The sequence below is a fragment of the Anomaloglossus baeobatrachus genome, chromosome 2 (genome assembly GCF_048569485.1).
Source record: "Anomaloglossus baeobatrachus isolate aAnoBae1 chromosome 2, aAnoBae1.hap1, whole genome shotgun sequence".
In the NCBI taxonomy this organism is placed as follows: Eukaryota; Metazoa; Chordata; class Amphibia; order Anura; family Aromobatidae; genus Anomaloglossus; species Anomaloglossus baeobatrachus.
This window is the reverse complement of record NC_134354.1, coordinates 596,203,742-596,221,434: the sequence shown is the minus strand read 5'-3', so window position 1 is coordinate 596,221,434 and position 17,693 is coordinate 596,203,742. Positions and strand designations below refer to the sequence as shown.

The 17,693-nt window shown below is 42.8% G+C and overlaps 1 protein-coding gene across 9 annotated transcripts in view; it reads right to left on the bottom strand.

Moving 5' to 3' along the window:
* DACH1 (dachshund family transcription factor 1) overlaps positions 1-17,693 on the bottom strand; it is a 509,086-nt gene that overhangs the window by 138,025 nt on the left and 353,368 nt on the right. For 6 of the 9 annotated variants that reach the window (XM_075336822.1, XM_075336823.1, XM_075336825.1 and 3 more), the window contains one exon: positions 5,015-5,180. In XM_075336822.1, the coding sequence (XP_075192937.1) occupies positions 5,015-5,180 (166 nt within the window). The remainder of the gene's footprint in view (positions 1-5,014; positions 5,181-17,693) is intronic. The other 3 variants (XM_075336824.1, XM_075336828.1, XM_075336830.1) reach the window with 1 other exon arrangement.

Genomic DNA, 17,693 nt, shown 5'->3' with positions numbered 1-17,693 from the left:
GGTGGTGTAGATTGCAGCGGTGGTCTAGCTTTATTAACAGCAGAATAAACAACAATAACTATCCCTGACAATGCAACTACGGCCCTTAAACTGGCAGCATAGTTTGCTATTAGAATGGCTTAGTAACAATGAGTTTCAGTGTGCAATGCAGAGGTGCCGCAAATAGCTTTGCACCAGTGGAACAATAATGAAGTCCAACAGCCACTTTTAGGATGCCACTAAGTTTCCTCAGTGTTTGCTAGTATAATGGCTTAGTAACAATGAGCTTGAGTGTGAAATGCAGAGGTGCTGCAAATAGCTTTGCACCAGTGGGACAATAATGGAAGTCCAACAGCCACTTTTAGGATGCCACTAAGTTTACTCAGTGTTTGCTAGTATAATGGCTTAGTAAAAATGAGTTTGAGTCTGCATTGCAGTGGTGCTGCAAATAGCTTGGCACCAGTGGGGCACAAATGGAGTACAACAGCCACTTTTAGGATGCCACTAAGATTCCTCAGTGTTTGCTAGTATAATGGTTAGTAACAATGAGTTTGAGTGTGCAATGCAGTGTTGCCGCAAATAGCTTTGCACCAGTGGGACAATAATGGAAGTCCAACAGCCACTTTTAGGATGCCACTAAGTTTACTCACTGTTTGCTAGTATAATGGCTTAGTAACAATGAGTTTGAGTGTGCAATGCAGTGGTGCCGCAAATAGCTTTGCACCAGTGGGACAATAATGGAAGTCCAACAGCCACTTTTAGGATGCCACTAAGTTTCCTCAGTGTTTGCTAGTATAATGGCTTAGTAAAAATGAGTTTGAGTATGCAATGCAGTGGTGCCGCAAATAGCTTGGTACCAGTGGGACAATAATGGAAGTCCAACAGCCACTGTTAGGATGCCACTAAGTTTCCTCAGTGTTTGCTAGTATAATGGCTTAGTAAAAATGAGTTTGAGTGTGCAATGCAGTGGTGCTGCAAATAGATTTGCACCAGTGGGACAGTAATGGAAGTCCAACAGCCACTTTTAGGATGCCATTAAGTTTCCTCAGTGTTTGCTAGTATAATGGCTTAGTAAAAATGAGTTTGAGTGTGCAATGCAGAGGTGCTGCAAATAGATTTGCACTAGTGGGACACTAATGGAAGTCCAACAGACACGTTTAGGATGCCACTAAGTTTCCTCAGTGTTTGCTAGTATAATAGCTTAGTAAAAATGAGTTTGAGTGTGCAATGCAGTGGTACTGCAAATAGCTTTGCCATAGTGGGACAATAATGAAGTCCAACAGCCACTTTTAGAATGCCACTAAGTTTCCTCAGTGTTTGCTAGAATAATGGCTTAGTAAAAATGAGTTTGAGTATGCAATGCAGTGGTGCTTCAAATAGATTGGCACCATCGGGGCACAAATGGATTACAACAGCCACTTTTAGGATGCCACTAAGTTTCCTCACTGTTTGCTAGTATAATGGCTTAGTAACAATGAGCTTGAGTGTGCAAAGGGCTGGAGGGTACAGTGGCAGGGTTGTGGGTCTGAGTAGTGGAAAGGAAGCCTCACTTTATATCCCTGATAATGGTGAAATGCAGCGAGGAAGTCCCTGACCTTAGCTACACAGACGCTCTTATCTGTAGCTGTTAAAATCTGTTTCTACGGACCTTACTGTCACCTATGGCTCTGAGCCTGCTGTTATTAGCCCTTACAAGGGCTAAAAGAAACTTCTATCCCTCTTCTGTATAGCGCTGTGTGTAGAGCGTGCACAGCAGTATCGGAGACAGGAGCTACGCCAGCAGTGACTGACACCCAGACGCAGAAGGCAGATAATGGCGTCCTGATGGGCAGATACCCGCTTTTATAATGCAGGGACATGTGACATGGACATCCTATCACACATGCCGTTGCTTCTCTGGCTAAAATTCCACTTAGCTGTGTGTGTATCTGGGATTGGCTGACATGCTGGCCCGCCCCACTACACGCGCGCGCTTAGGGAAGGAAGACAAGGGGAAAAAAAAATGTCGATCAATGCGCTGTTCCCACACACTATACGCTGAAATTTCATAATAGTGTGAGTCACAGAGTGACTTACACTATTACAGCGGAAAGCCAGCTAGTAATTAGCTTGGCTTTTTGCTGCTAGAACCAACCGTTCTCGAACGTAACTAGAACTATCGAGCTTTAGCAAAAAGCTCGAGTTCTAGTTCGATCTAGAACAACCCCCAAAATCACTTGAACCGCGAACTGGAGAACCACGAACCACGAACCGCGCTCAACTCTAATTATAACAGGAAATGCCATTACAATTATATGTGTATAATCTCATAGGATGATAAGAAATGCTACATGGCCAAAAATATTTGTGAACAGCGCACTCATGGCTTCACACATTTAGATCTCAGCAAAACCAAGTTCACAGTGACCATCTTTTTGGTCTGAGCGCAGTTCATGATAAATAGACAGCACTGTTTGATTTCAGTTGGATAGGGCCTAGTTTTGAGTGGATTCCATCGGGACTGGCGTCAAAGAAATGACATACCCCTTTTTTTTCACTTTTCAATAAAAAAAGTTCTTGTGAATAGCAAACTAAAGAAATCAGTTCTAGCATAAGTTGGTATACATGCAGCGTATAAGAGCATGTTCAAACTGTGGCCATTTATAAGACAAAACCTAAGAAAGAAGCAAAATCAGCATATACCCTGCAGTAGGTAAGTAAATAGTAACAGTATATATAAACAGTAGGTACTTAGTAACACTGTTTTTGAAAAAAAGAAGCATAAGAGTCATAAAACTGCTACAAGGTGTACTTTAATCATTAAAGTCTTTCTCTGACCAATCTACATTGAGCTAGTCTGACACAAGGTAAAGTTTTAACACCAAGGGATAGGATCATCCCGTTTGGAGAACACCTTGTTATAGTGGGATGGCTTATAAGCTTTTCATTATCAAAAACATATCCAATGTTATTTATATGTATTATTATTATTATTATTATTTACTTACTTACTGCAGGGTATATGTTCATTTAGTTTGTATTGTAGGTTTTCTTTTCATATGAATAGCAAAGTGAATTTCCCATAGAAAATGAATAGGAAGAGTTTTCCAAGTATTTTTTAGGCTATGTGCAGACAACGTCTTTTAAACTGATGGGAACGTGGCGAGTTTTTCAAGCCGAAGACACATTAGGAAACTCTGGCTTTTTTTTCCTTGAGCATCTTTTGAGTTGTTTTCTCTGTAGTTTCCTGAGCATTTTTCAGACTGTTTTGGCCGCCAGTTTTTGCCAGTGTTTATTCCAATAATTTTTATGATTTTTTTTTTATTATTTTACTATGATTTTCAAGCCATTTTAAACTCTATTGAATATTGGCATTTTTTTTAAGCAAGAACAGTAGCAAAAGATGTTCAAGCATAATTTCAGCTTGCCCATTGACTTCAATTGTAAAATATAATGTGTTTTCTGAGCAGAAAATGCTAGAAACACTAGAACTCATTTTTAGAAACCTGAAGAGTTTAATGACGTTCAAAAGTCTGAATAAATCCACAGTTATTTGCGTTTGCATAGATATACCGTATTTTTCGGACTATAAGATGCACCGGACTATAAGACGCACCCTGGTTTTAGAGGAGGAAAATAGGAAAATAAAACTTTAAGCAAAAAAATGTGGTCATGACACACTGTTATGGGGCGAGGATCTGCTGCTTACACTGTTATGGGGGTAATGTCCCCAAATTCTCTACTAAGGTACCCCATCCTGGTAATGATCCTCCTGCCTTGTATATGATCCTGCTATAAACCCCCATCCTGCTCATATTCCCCCATCCATCCTGCTCATATACTCCCATCCTGTTCATATACCCCATCCTGTTCATATACCCCATCCTGTTCATATACCCCATCCTGTTCATATACCCCCATCCTGTTCATATACCCCCCATTCATCCTGCTCATATACTCCCATCCTGCTATATGCCCCCATCGTTATCATATACCATCCTGGTATATGGCCTGTATCCTATAGCACAGAGAAAAAAAATAAACGTTTATACTCACCATTTCCTCACTCCCTGCAGCACCGATCATCTGCATCTCTGCGCCGCTGACCTGTGTGTGTGGAGCCGTTCCCCTGCAGCATCGCGATGTCTTCCTGTCTGTGCCGATCAGCTGATCAGCACAGATCAGCTGACCAGCACAGAGAGGAAGACATCGCGTGCTACAGGGGGACAGCTCCACACACGGGGACGGGTGAGTGTACTGATTCACTGCACCCCGCGCTGATGATGATGATGCACGGGGGGCAGTGAATACAGCCGCACATGATCACTCCAGGCTGTAATTGCCAGGGGTGATCATGCGGGCCGGCTCTTTACTATGTAGCGGCTGCTATCTGACGAGGGCAGGCACATTCAGTTTAGAGCGGCCGTTGACTGGTGTCAACGGAAGCAGGGATTCCCAGCCAGTCTCCCATGCCGGTACTTGCCCGGCCTCAAATTGCGTAGCGGCTGCTATCTGACGAGGGCAGGCACATTCAGTTTAGAATGGCCGTTGACTCTTTACTATGCGCGCGTCCCCGCTCGTCCTCCCGCCCACCTGTCAGCGCCGGCTTCTGCGCTGAGAGATGGGCGGCAGGATGGGCGTGCATATGTAATGAGCGGGCCCACGTGGTCACAGCAGGCTGCTACAGCCTGCTCGTGCCCCCGATGACCCGCTCCACCGCAGCACCCTCATTCCCGGCCGCAGCCCTATAGTCAGACTATAAGACGCACCCCCAACTTTCCCCCAACATTTGGGGGAAAAAAGTGCGTCTTATGGTCCGAAAAATATGGTACATATGTCAATTATTTTGAGCATTTTCACCTGAAAAAGCGATGTGTGCACATACCCTGAACTCAGTTTTGAGGGGGATTTTATGTGAGATCAATCTAAGAACTCTTGAGATGTGCACTCTATGTGAACACAGATTAACACTTCCCATCTTATATGTTGTATGCTAGTGATTTATAAGCTTCCCTTTGTAACGCCAAATGTAAAATGAATAAGATTGCTTGTTTACTTTGGAAATGTATAGAAGTATATGACATACGAATTCTATCCGATGAACTTTCAGTCCGTGCCGGAGAACTAGAAACACTGCTGCTTCTGTGAGATGAAGGGTGACTGCCCGGTCTTCGGCCATCTTCCAGAGATGGTGCAGGCGAAGGACTATCTGGAACCCGTTCCTGAATGTTAGAAGACAAAGGTGAATGATTAAAAAAAAATTACTTTTAGGAAATGAAAATTTGATATATATATATATATATATATATATATATATATATATATATATATTTATATGATATGTGTATATACTGTGTATCAAACAAGAAAAACAAAGGCGATCATATGGTCCAAAAAATATGTAATTTTATTAATAGAAAAGGTAACAGGGAGGGAGATACGGATTACATTACTTTAAACACTAGGTACAAATGCATTTAAGATGGTAGTATGAAATATCATAAAACTGCATACATCACAGTCAGTAATTGACGGGACACTAGCAATACCTACGAAATGAAAAAAATGTTTCTAATAATATAACTGCATTTATAACATACTAATAGAGTTTGAAATTAAATCCTTATTATAAGGTATACTCTATGCATGGAGTCCACTAATAGGACACGAAGATACTATACATCATGTAAAATTAACCATGCGAAAAAGATACCTAAATAGAATACATGAGAAAGAGTACATCAAAATCTTCATAGATCTGCTCATAAAACAGCATGAAGATTTTGATGTACTCTTTCTCATGTATTCTATTTAGGTATCTTTTTTGCATGGTTAAACTATAATTTTACATCATGTATCGTATCTTCGTGTCCTATTAGTGGACTCCATGCATAGAGTATACCTTATAATAAGGATTTAATTTCACTCTCTATGAGTATGTTATAAATACAGCTATATTAGTAAAACAAATTTTTTACATTTCGTAGGTATTGCTACTGTCCCATCAATTACTGACTGTGATGTATGCAGTATTATAATATTTCATACTACCATCTTATATGCATTTGTACCTAGTGTTTGCAGTGATGTAATCCGTATCTCCCTCCCTGTCACTTTTTCTATTAATAAAATTATATATTTTTTGGACCATATGATATATAATCATTTTGATGGATTAAAATATATAGAACTCGATTTATCACTTGAAATTTTTTGTCGCTTTTCTTTTTCGACATGTGGAAGTCACTGCTATTTTGTGCATCACTTCATAATGAATTAAAGGCCCTGTCACACACAGAGATAAATCTGCGGCAGATCTGTGGTTGCAGTGAAATTGTGTACAACCAGTGCCAATTTTGTGGCTGTGTACAAATGGAACAATATGTCCATGATATCACTGCAACCACAGATCTGCCAAAGATTTATCTCTGTGTGACAGGGCCTTAAGCGATTCATGAATCTTGTGCAAAGTCAACATTTTGTTTTTTATTTTTGACCTATTTTGTAACTCTGGTGTTTGCACCAAGGTTTGTGACTTTATGAAAAGTCAAAAATTGATGAATCAGATGAAAAGATCAGAAAATCCCCAACTACAGAATTCAAAATAGTGAACATAAAAAAAGTATAATATTATTTAAAAAGCCATACAAAAAAGAAGAGTAAGGGCTCATGCGCACGTTGCGTTTTTGTTTTGCATTTCTGCAGTGTTTTAAGCTGCAGTCTCACATTGTCAAAATGCATGCGTTCTGCTTCCCCAGCAAAGTCTATGAAGATTGTGCATAATCCGTGCGCACGTTCCAGCGTTTTGATTGTCAAAACTTTGACAAAATCTCTGCGTTTAAAAAAGCAGCATGTCAATTCTTTTGTCCATTTTGGCAGCGTTCTACACTCATTGAAATCAATGAGTTGTAGAAAAACGCTACCAAAATGCTAAGCAGTGCATTTTTGCACTTCATTTTTATTGCGATCCGCATGTTTATTTGACATAACAAATGCAGTTCTTTCAGTCTCTCTTTCTCTGTCAATGTCGGTCTCTCCCTCACACCCCCTCTCTCATACTCACTGATCCCCGATCACCGGCGCGGCGCTGCACGGCGTTCACACTGTGGCGGCTTCTCCTCTTTTGAAAATGCCAGCCGCTCATTATTCCATCTCGTATTCCCTGCTTCCTCTGCCCACCGGCGCCTATGATTGGTTGCAGTCAGACACGCCCCCACGCTGAGTGACAGCTGTCTCACTGCAACCAATCACAGCCACTGGTGGGCGTGTCTATATCGTGCAGTAAAAAATAAATAAACAAATATTTAAAAAAAACAACATGAGGTCCCCACCAATTTTGATACCAGCCAGGGAAAAGCCACACGGCTGAAGGCTGGTATTCTCAGGATGAGGAGCTCCACGTTAAGGGGAGCCCCCCAGTGTGACAATATCAGCCAGCAGCCACCCGGAATTGCTGCATCCATTAGATGCGACAGTCCCGGGACTCGACCCAGCTCATTCTGAATTGCCCTGGTGCGGTGGCTATCTGGGTAATAAGGAGTGAATGGCAGCAGCCCATAGCTGCCACTAAGTCCTAGGTTAATCATGACAGGTGTCTCCCCGAGATACTTTCCACGATTAACCTGTAGTTAAAGAAAATAAACACACACATCCAAAAAATCCTTTATTTGGAGTAAACGACAAAAAACACCCTCTTTCACCACTTTATTAATCCCCAAATACCCCTCCAGGTCCGACATAATCCACATGAGGTCCCACGACGCTTTCAGCTCTGCTACATGAAGCTGACAACGAGCGGCCACAGACCACGACCGCTCTGTCAGCTCCACACAGCAACTGAAGTGAGCTGCGCGATCAGCGATGACGTCACTCAGGTTACCCGCGGCCACCGCTCTCAGGTGGAGGACTCCAGCTATGGCCACGGGTCACCTGAGTGACAGCACCGCTGATCGCGTTGCTCACTTCAGTCACTCAGGGGATTTGCGGTCATCGGTGAGTCCTTCATGTGTGACCGCAAATCTATCTGCGACACAGAGAAAGAGAGACGCCCGATGTCAGTGAACTCGGGTGAAGCTCTGACGTCACTGCTGCGGACTCCTGTGTCCTGGCACTGACCTCGGAGGTTCATCTGAGTTCATGATAGCACATAGAGACAGAGCCGCGGGATGACAATGAAGTTGGGTGAAGTTCATCCGAGTTCATTTTCATCGCCCGGCTCTGTCTGTGTCTGCTGTCAGTGGGCATGTAGCAGAGCTGAATTGCCGGGGGACCACACTGACAAAAATACATCCAAAACGCATGTAAACTGAATGAAAAATGCATCTAAAATACATGCATTTTGGATGCATTCTTTTTGTCAAAACGCAGTGTCAAGTCTTCCAGAGGGTGCATTTATTTCTGCACTGGTCAGGACGCAACGTGCACATGAGCCCTTAGGCAAAAATTAAAAACACCATAAAATAATTCAGAAATGCAATAACGAATCAGGGCCATAGTGCAACACATTTTCCATAAGTTGCTTTAACTAATTATGCAAATTTTGTTTTTTATTTCCGCCTTTAAATAAATTCAAGATTTATTAGGAACCCCTGAAATATCTGTGGATCTGCTGCTGAAAGAATAGACTGCAGTGTTTTATGGTGCCGTTTTGTAGATTTTTCGATTTTTATGGCAAATAAGGTCATAAAATATATGGAGTTATATTTGGCGTAATCCTTTCAATTGCAACAAAATAAAACATTGTAAAACGCATGGAAATATCCTTCTCCATGTCTCCAGCATGTGCAGGTCATGGCAATCATACACGGAGTGATTCATGGCTGTCAAGCTTGGCTATCCCAGCCTGTTACAGCTCCTCTGCTATTCACCCATCTCATATATCTAAACATTCTATTACAAAAGGACATCTAATGCTCATCTCATTTCAGAAAGGGCAGATTCAAAAAAATCTCTCAGCATGAGGCCAAGGCAGCTACATAATACAACCCATAAAACCATGTATAGTTCTCGAAATGTAATTTCAGACAGGTTGACCTAAGGTACTACTTTCTTAGTATCATTTTAAAGCTATTTATAATCGCTATAATCTGAATAATATTTTCCATTCTGACAATAAAAGTAACCTTTTTATTTATTCAGCTTTTCATGTAGCAATCTTATTCAAATCTTTATATGCGCACACAATGCGTTCATGTCTATTCAGAAGTCTGTGGACGCGGTGTCTTAACAATGTAGAAAAAGGAATTATACAAAAATGTTTTAAAGGATAATTCTAGTTCAAAGGTATTATTAAACATACTACAATACATAGAATGCATATTTTATGCGTGGCATGTTATACTTGAAGGTGGCCTTTAGGAACAAAAATGTATAGTATGTGTATTATAAAATATATAAAAAAATACTGAAACATATTTTGTACTTTGCTTGTATTTATTTGCTTTTACAGAAATCAGTACTGTGTAAGCCACAGAAGAAGGATACCCTAGCATAATACAAATAATATAGAATACTTGGCATGAAAAAGTATTATTCCCCTCCCGACTTTTTCCATCATGCACCGTATGTCCGATGCGGGTGCATGGAGCGGGCTAGGAAGCTGTAACAGGTAAAATACTACTGTTAACCCCTTAAATGCTGCTGTCACTGTCTGACTGAAATTTTATGCTTGAGATCCCAAGTGCATGCTACTGTATTTCAAGTGCTCATCAATATCCAAAAAGATCATTGCAATCGCTGGCCTGCTGGAGGTTCATATGGCTGCCATGTTGATACTACTGTGAATTTCAACCACAAGCTTAGCTTCATAGGCGACTATAGTTTTCGATTTCTACTACCGTACAGTGGTTTTACATTATATAATACAGATTATCAAACAATCACAAATTTAAAACCTCCAAAAAATTAAATAACATTTAATTTTAAATCATCCCAATTTCTTTTTTTTTTTTTTTAAAGAAAATATTGAAAAAAGTAAAATTGAATATATTCAATATTACTGAGTATGTAAACGTTCAATTTATCAAAATGCAAAATCATTTAACCAGTTCAGTAAATGCCATAAATAAAACAAATTTGGAACCACCAAAATTCTCATTTTTCGGTCAAGGCACCTCCCCCAAATATGTAATCTAAAGCAATCAAAACATCGATATCCCAAAATGGTGTCAATAAAAGTCACTTTTTGACAGTTAAGATATGAGCAAATGTTGTAGATTTGTTTGCAGAAATTTCTGCACCAAATCTGCTTCAAATAAAAACGTGTGTCTTTGCCACGTTTCATATGTTTTTTCATTGCTTTTAACAGTGAAAACACAGCCAAAAACGCAGAAAGAATTGACATGCTACAGATTTTTTCAGCAACGAAATCTGCAAGGAGAAAATCTTGAACGTGTGCAGACTCTCATTGACTTTGCAGACATATGGATTTCATTGCAGATTTGTGAAAGGGCTCATGCGCACGTAACTGCATAATCTTCTGCAGCGATTTGACAGCACAAGTGCGAGTCAAATCGCTGTAGAAAGCCTGCATAATGAATGCATTTTTTTGTTAAAAAAGCCGATTTCATGCTCTCTGGCTGCTGCCCCCACCATAGACAGAGTGGGAGCGGCATCCATAGCGCACGGAATAATTGACATGTTGCTTTTAGGAACGCATGTATTTGGGTCAAAATTTTAGCACCCAAATCACTGCGTTCTTAAAAGCAATGTGCGCATGTATCATGCACAATCTACATAGATTGTGCAGGGGACGCAGGATGCATGCATTTACGTTGCAGTGCATTACGTTGCAGTGCAAATCGCAGCGTAAATGCATGCTTTTACGAGACGTGCACATAAGCCCTAAATCTGCAAGCAAAAAAGCATGGAAAAATGCAATAAAAATGCAATGTGTGCACACAGCCTAAAGGCTACTTTACACACTGCGATATCGGTCCCGATATCGCTAGTGTGGGTACCCGCCCCCATCTGTTGCGCGACACGGGCATATCGCTGCCCGTGCCGCACAACATCGCCCAGAGCCGTCACACATACTCACCTGTCCGGCGACGTCGCTGTGACCGGCGAACCGCCTCCTTTCTAAGGGGGCGGTCCGTGTGGCGTCACAGCGACGTCACTGAAACGTCACTGAACCGCCGCCCAATAGCAGCGGAGGGGCGGAGATGAGCGGGACGTAACATCCCGCCCACCTCCTTCCTTCCGCATAGCGGCCGGGAGGCAGGTAAGGGGAGCTTCCTCGTTCCTGCGGCGTCACACGCAGCGATGTGTGCTGCCGCAAGAACGAGGAACAACCTCGTTACTGCTGCAGTAACGAGATTTGAGAATGGACCCCCGTGTCGCCGATTAGCGATTTTGCACGTTTTTGCAACGATGCAAAATCGCTTATCGGTGTCACACGCAACGGCATCGCTAATGCGGCCGGATGTGCGTCACGAATTCCGTGACCCCAACGACTCCGCATTAGCGATGTCGTAGCGTGTAAAGCCCGCTTTAGATTAAAAAAAAATCTACAAAGTTAGTATCAACATAATCATACTGACCTGAACAATTATATATGGTTATCTTTACCATGCAATGTAAAAACATAAAACAAAAATTGCAAAAAAGCACTTTTTTGGGGGATTTTCTTAATTTGCTATTTCAATGTACTTAGATTTTTTTCTGCTTTCCAGTACATTTTATATATAATTAATCCTCTTTTTCGAAGAGCCATACCTTGGTCATGGCCGAAAGTGTTGGCACCCTTGAAATTGTATCTTACACATGTTTATTTCCTTTGTCTGTTTTGGAACAACACAAAAAATGAGAAAAAAAGGCAAATTGGACACACAAAACTCCAAAAACAGGCTGGACAAAACTCTTTGTAACTTTCCAAAACTGTGGGTAAACAACTTTGTTGCAAGCATGTGATGCGCATTCAAACCCACCTTTGGTAAGTAACTGGTGTGGGTAATATAAAAATCACACCTGAAACAAAAAGGAGAGAAGTTGAATCTACATTGTGCGTCTGTTTGTGCCTCATGAAGCATGGAGAACAAAAAGCGGAGAAGAGAGCAACAATCTCAAGGTTATAGGTCCAATGACCAGAGATCTTGAAGTTCATTTCTCTACGGTGAGCAACTTAATCAAGATGTTTACAACTTATAGCACTGTAGCTAATTTCCCTGGATAAGGATGGCAGAGAAAAATGATGAAAGGTTGCAACACAGGATAATACGGAAAATGAAAAAGCAGCCCCAATCAGGTACCAAAGACATTCAAGCTGTCCTGTAGGCTCAGCGTGAACTATCCTTCAACATTAAATTAAATGCTATGTCAGGAGACTCAGGAGGACCCCACTGCTGACACAGAACTGCAGTATTCCAAAATGAACAAGAGTAAGCCAAAATCCTTCTTGGAAAGTGTCTTGTGAACAGTTGGGCCCAAGATAGAGCTTTTTATTAAAACACATCATTCTACTGTTTAACAAAAATGGAATGAGGCCTACAAAGAAAAGAACACAATACCTACAGTCAAATATGGTGGAGGTTCAAAGATATTTTGGGGTTGTTTTGCAGCCTCTCGTACTGGGTGTCTTGACTAACAGCAAGGCCTCATGATATCTGAAGGCCACCAAAGGATTTTGGGTGACAATGTAATGCCTTGTGTCAGAAAGCTGGCTTTGCATCGATGGGTCTTCCAGGATGACAAGGACCTCAATCACACTTCAAGAAGCACCCAGAAATGGATAGAAACAAAACACTGGACAGTGTTTTGAACATCTGTGGAGAGATCTTAAAATTGCTGTTGGGAGAAGGCACTCTTCAAATATGAGAGATCTGGAGCAGGTTGTAAAAGAAGAGTGAGAAGTGAAAGAAGCTTGTTGATAGTTATAGGAAGCAACTGATTGCAGTTATTTATTCTAAAGACTGTGCAACCAATTATTAAGTTGAAGGTGCCAACAATTTTGTCCAGCACAGTTTTGATGTTTTGTGTGAAATTATGTCCAATTTGCCTTTTTTCGCAGTATTTTGTGTTGTTCCAATACACACAAAGGAAATAAACATGTGTATCACAAAACATGTGTAATTGCAATAATTTTCTAGGAAAAATACTTTATTTTCTACAACAATTTTAATGGTGTGAACACTTTCGGCCAACACTGTACATGTACAGTGTTGTGCAAAAGATTTTGACAAGCATGGAAAAAATGATGTCAAGCAAGAATGCTTTCAAAATGGAAGTGTTAATAGCTTATTTTGATCAATAAACAAAATTTTAATCAAATCAATATTTGGTGTGACCGCCTTTTGCCTTCAAAACAGAATCAGAGCATCATTACTTCTAGATACATGCATGCTGCAGTTTCTGAAGAAACTCAGCAGGAAGGTTGTTCCAAACATCTTGGAGAACTAACAAAGATCTGATGTGGATGTAGGCTTGTCAAAATCCTTCTGTCTCTTCATGTTATCTAAAGGCCCCTTTACACACTGAAACTTTCTAGCGATCCCACCAGCGATCCCAACCTGGCCGGGATCGCTACAAAGTCTCTGGGGAGCTGTCAAACAGGCAAACCTGGCAAACGACGCAACAGCGATCCGGACCTGCAGAACGATCTAGCTAGTCATTGGGGACGTTGTAAAGCAGCTTTTTGAAAGGGAAGTCGCTAACGAAGTCGCTGTAAAGTCCCCTTTACACACTAAAACTTTGCTGCACAGTGGGAAACAAAGGACCAAAGAATGGTCCTGAACGATTTGTAGCGATCACAACTTCACAGCAGGGGCCAGGTTGCTGATGTGTTTCACACACTGCAATGTCGCTGGGGAGGTCGCTATAACGTCACAAAACCGGTGACGTTACAGCGATGTCGTTTGCGATGTTGCAGTGTGTAAAGCCACCTTAAGACAAACTCAATGATGTTAAAGCACCACTCCATCATTATTTTTTATTGCACCATGGGAGTGGTGCACAAATCACTACATCAACCAGTAATTTGTGACCTGTCGGCAGCTCCAGCATTTCATGGAGCACGTTGGAGGTCACAAGTCAATGCATTTCTATGAGAGCTTCCTTGTTGTTCTAATAGAAATGCATTGACCCCTTGTTCTATTTTACATTGAAAATACTTCTTAATGGCATTAGCAATATAGCTGTGATTGCATGAAGAGACAAAAAGATTTGCACAATCCCACATTGACAGAAGATCAGTGGCTGGTTCTCCAAGGTGTTTGAAACAATCTCCTGTTCCCTCAAAAATTGTCAAAGTCTACTTACAAGAATTGATGCTTTCAAGCCGTTTTAAAGTCAAACATTAATCACATCAAATAATAATTTGATATATATATGCTGTATTTTTCGGACTATAAGACGCACCGGACCATAAGACGCACCCTGGTTTTAGAGATGGAAAATAAAATTTTAAGCAAAATATGTGGTCATGACACACTGTTATGGGGCGAGGATCTGCTGCTGACACTGTTATGGGGGTAATGTCCCCAAATTCTCTGCTAAGGTACCCCATCCTGGTAATGATCCTCTTGTCTTGTATATGTACCCCATCCTGGTATATGCCCTTATCCTGCTATATACTGGCATCCTGCTATATACCCGCATCCTGCTATATGCCCCCATCCTGATATATACTGCCATCCTGATACATACTGCCATCCTGATATATACTGCCATCCTGGTATATGCCCTTATCCTGCTATATACTCCCATCCATCCAGCTATATGGCCTGAATCCTGTATCACACAAAAAAAAATAAACATTTATACTCACCTTTCCTCGCTCCATGCAGCATCGCTCCTCCCCCTGTCTGTGGCGGCAGCAGCGCCACTGATCTATGTAGAGCCGTCACCGGTCACTTCCCTGCAGCACCGCTTGTCCTCCTATCTGCCGGTCAGCTGACCTGCGTGACTAGCGGCGCGCACAGCGATGATTTCATCGCTGTGCTCACCGCTCTCCACACAGATCAGCTGACCAGCAGACGGGAAAACATCGCGAAGCTACAGGGGAACGGTGAGTATACTGTACTTATTCACTGCCCCCCGCGCTGATGATGATGAGCAGGGAGCAGTGAATACAGCCGCACATGATCACTCCAGGCTGTAGTTGCCAGGGATGATCACGGCTGGCTGTTTACTATGCATGCACCCCCCGCCCATCATCCCACCCACCTGTCAGCACCGTCTTCAGCACTGAGAGATGATGGGAGGGATGATGGGCGTGCATATGTAATGAGTAGGCCCACGTGATCACGGCAGGCGCTGCTACAGCCTGCTCATGCCGCCGATGACCTGCTCCACCGCAGCACCCACATTCCAGGCCGCAGCTCTATATTCAGACCATAAGACGCACCCCTCACTTTCCCTCAACATTTGGGGGAAAAAAGTACGTCTTATGGTCCGAAAAATACGGTGTATATATATATATATATATATATATATATATACCGTATTTTTCGGACCATAAGACGCACTTTTTTCCCCCCAAATGTTGGGGGAAAGTTGGGGGTGCGTCTTATGGTCTGACTATAGGGCTGCGGCCGGGAACGAGGGTGCTGCGGTGGAGCGGGTCATCGGGGGCATGAGCAGGCAGCAGCAGCGCCTGCCGTGACCACGTGGGCCCGCTCATTACATATGCACGCCCATCCTCCCGCCCATCTCTCAGCGTTGAAGCCGGCACAAACAGGTGGGCGGGAGGATGAGCTGGGAGGCGCGCATAGTAAACAGCCGGTCCGCATGATCACCCCTGGCAATTACAGCCTGGAGTGATCATGTGCGGCTGTATTCACTGCCCCCCGCGCGTCATCATCAGCGCGGGGTGCAGTGAATCAGTGCACTCACCCATCCCCGTGTGTGGAGCCGCCCCCCTGCAGCACGCGATGTCTTCCTGTCTGTGCCGGTCAGCTGATCTGTGCTGATCAGCTGATCGGCACAGACAGGAAGATATCGTGTGCTGCAGGGGAACGGCTCCACACACACAGGTCATTGCCGCTGAAAGGAAGATGATCGGTGCTGGAGGGAGTGACGAAAAGGTGAGTATAAACGTTTATTTTTTTTCTCTGTGCTATAGGATACAGGTCATATACCAGGATGGTATATGAGCAAGATGGGGGCATATAGCAGGATGGGAGTATATGAGCAGGATGGATGGGGGGTATATGAACAGGATGGGGGTATATGAACAGGATGGGGGTATATGAACAGGATGAGGGTATATGAACAGGATGAGGGTATATGAACAGGATGGGGTATATGAACAGAATGGGAGTATATGAACACGATGGGGGCATATAGCAGGATGGGAGTATATGAGCAGGATGGATGGGGGGTATATGAACAGGATGGGGGTATATGAACAGGATGGGGTATATGAACAGGATGGGAGTATATGAGCACGTTGGGGGCATATAGCAGGATGGGAGTATATGAGCAGGATGGATGGGGGGTATATGAACAGGATGGGGGTATATGAACAGGATGGGGGTATATGAACAGGATGGGGTATATGAACAGGATGGGAGTATATGAACACGATGGGGGCATATAGCAGGATGGGAGTATATGAGCAGGATGGATGGGGGGTATATGAATAGGATGGGGGTATATGAACAGGATGGGGTATATGAACAGGATGGGAGTATATGAGCACGATGGGGGCATATAGCAGGATGGGAGTATATGAGCAGGATGGATGGGGGGTATATGAACAGGATGGGGGTATATGAACAGGATGGGGTATATGAACAGGATGGGAGTATATGAGCACGATGGGGGCATATAGCAGGATGGGAGTATATGAGCAGGATGGATGGGGGTATATGAACAGGATGGGGGTATATGAACAGGATGGGGGTATATGAACAGGATGGGGGTATATGAACAGGATGGGGGTATATGAACAGGATGGGAGTATATGAGCAGGATGGGGGTATATGAACAGGATGGGGTATATGAACAGGATGGGGGTATATGAACAGGATGGGGGTATATGAGCAGGATGGGAGTATATGAGCAGGATGGGAGTATATGAGCAGGATGGATGGGGGAAATATCAATAGGATGGATGGGGGGTATATCAATAGGATGGGGGTATATGAACAGGATGAGGGAATATGAGCAGGATGCTGGTATATGAGCAGGATGGGGGTTTATAGCAGGATCATATACAAGGCAGGAGGATCATTACCAAGATGGGGTACCTTAGTAGAGAATTTGGGGACATTACCCCCATAACAGTGTCAGCAGCAGATCCTCGCCCCATAACAGTGTGTCATGACCACATTTTTTTGCTTAAAGTTTTATTTTCCTATTTTCCTCCTCTAAAACCAGGGTGCGTCTTATAGTCCGAAAAATACGGTATATATATATATATATAGATGTTGTTGTGTGTAGTTACCAAGTGTTTGTGTAGGGCGCTGTACATGTTCTGGGTGTTGTCTGGGTGTGGCGGGGGTGAGAGCGGTGTTGTATGTGTGTTGCGTGTGTTGCGTTGTTTGTGGAACGCTGTGTGTCTGTAGCGTTGTGTGTGTGTTGCGTGGTTTGTGTGGGTGTGGTGTGTTTTGGGGGAGGTATGTTTTGTGCAATGTGTGTGTTGTGCGGTATGTGCGTATATTTATGTATGCCGCGGTGTTTGTGTGTTGGGTGTTGTGTGTGTGCGGCGTTGTCTGTGTGTGTGGGTGTCTGTGTATGGCGGTGTTTGTGGTTCCCAGTGTGTGTGTGGTGTGTTGTGTGTGTGTGTGTTGGGGGGA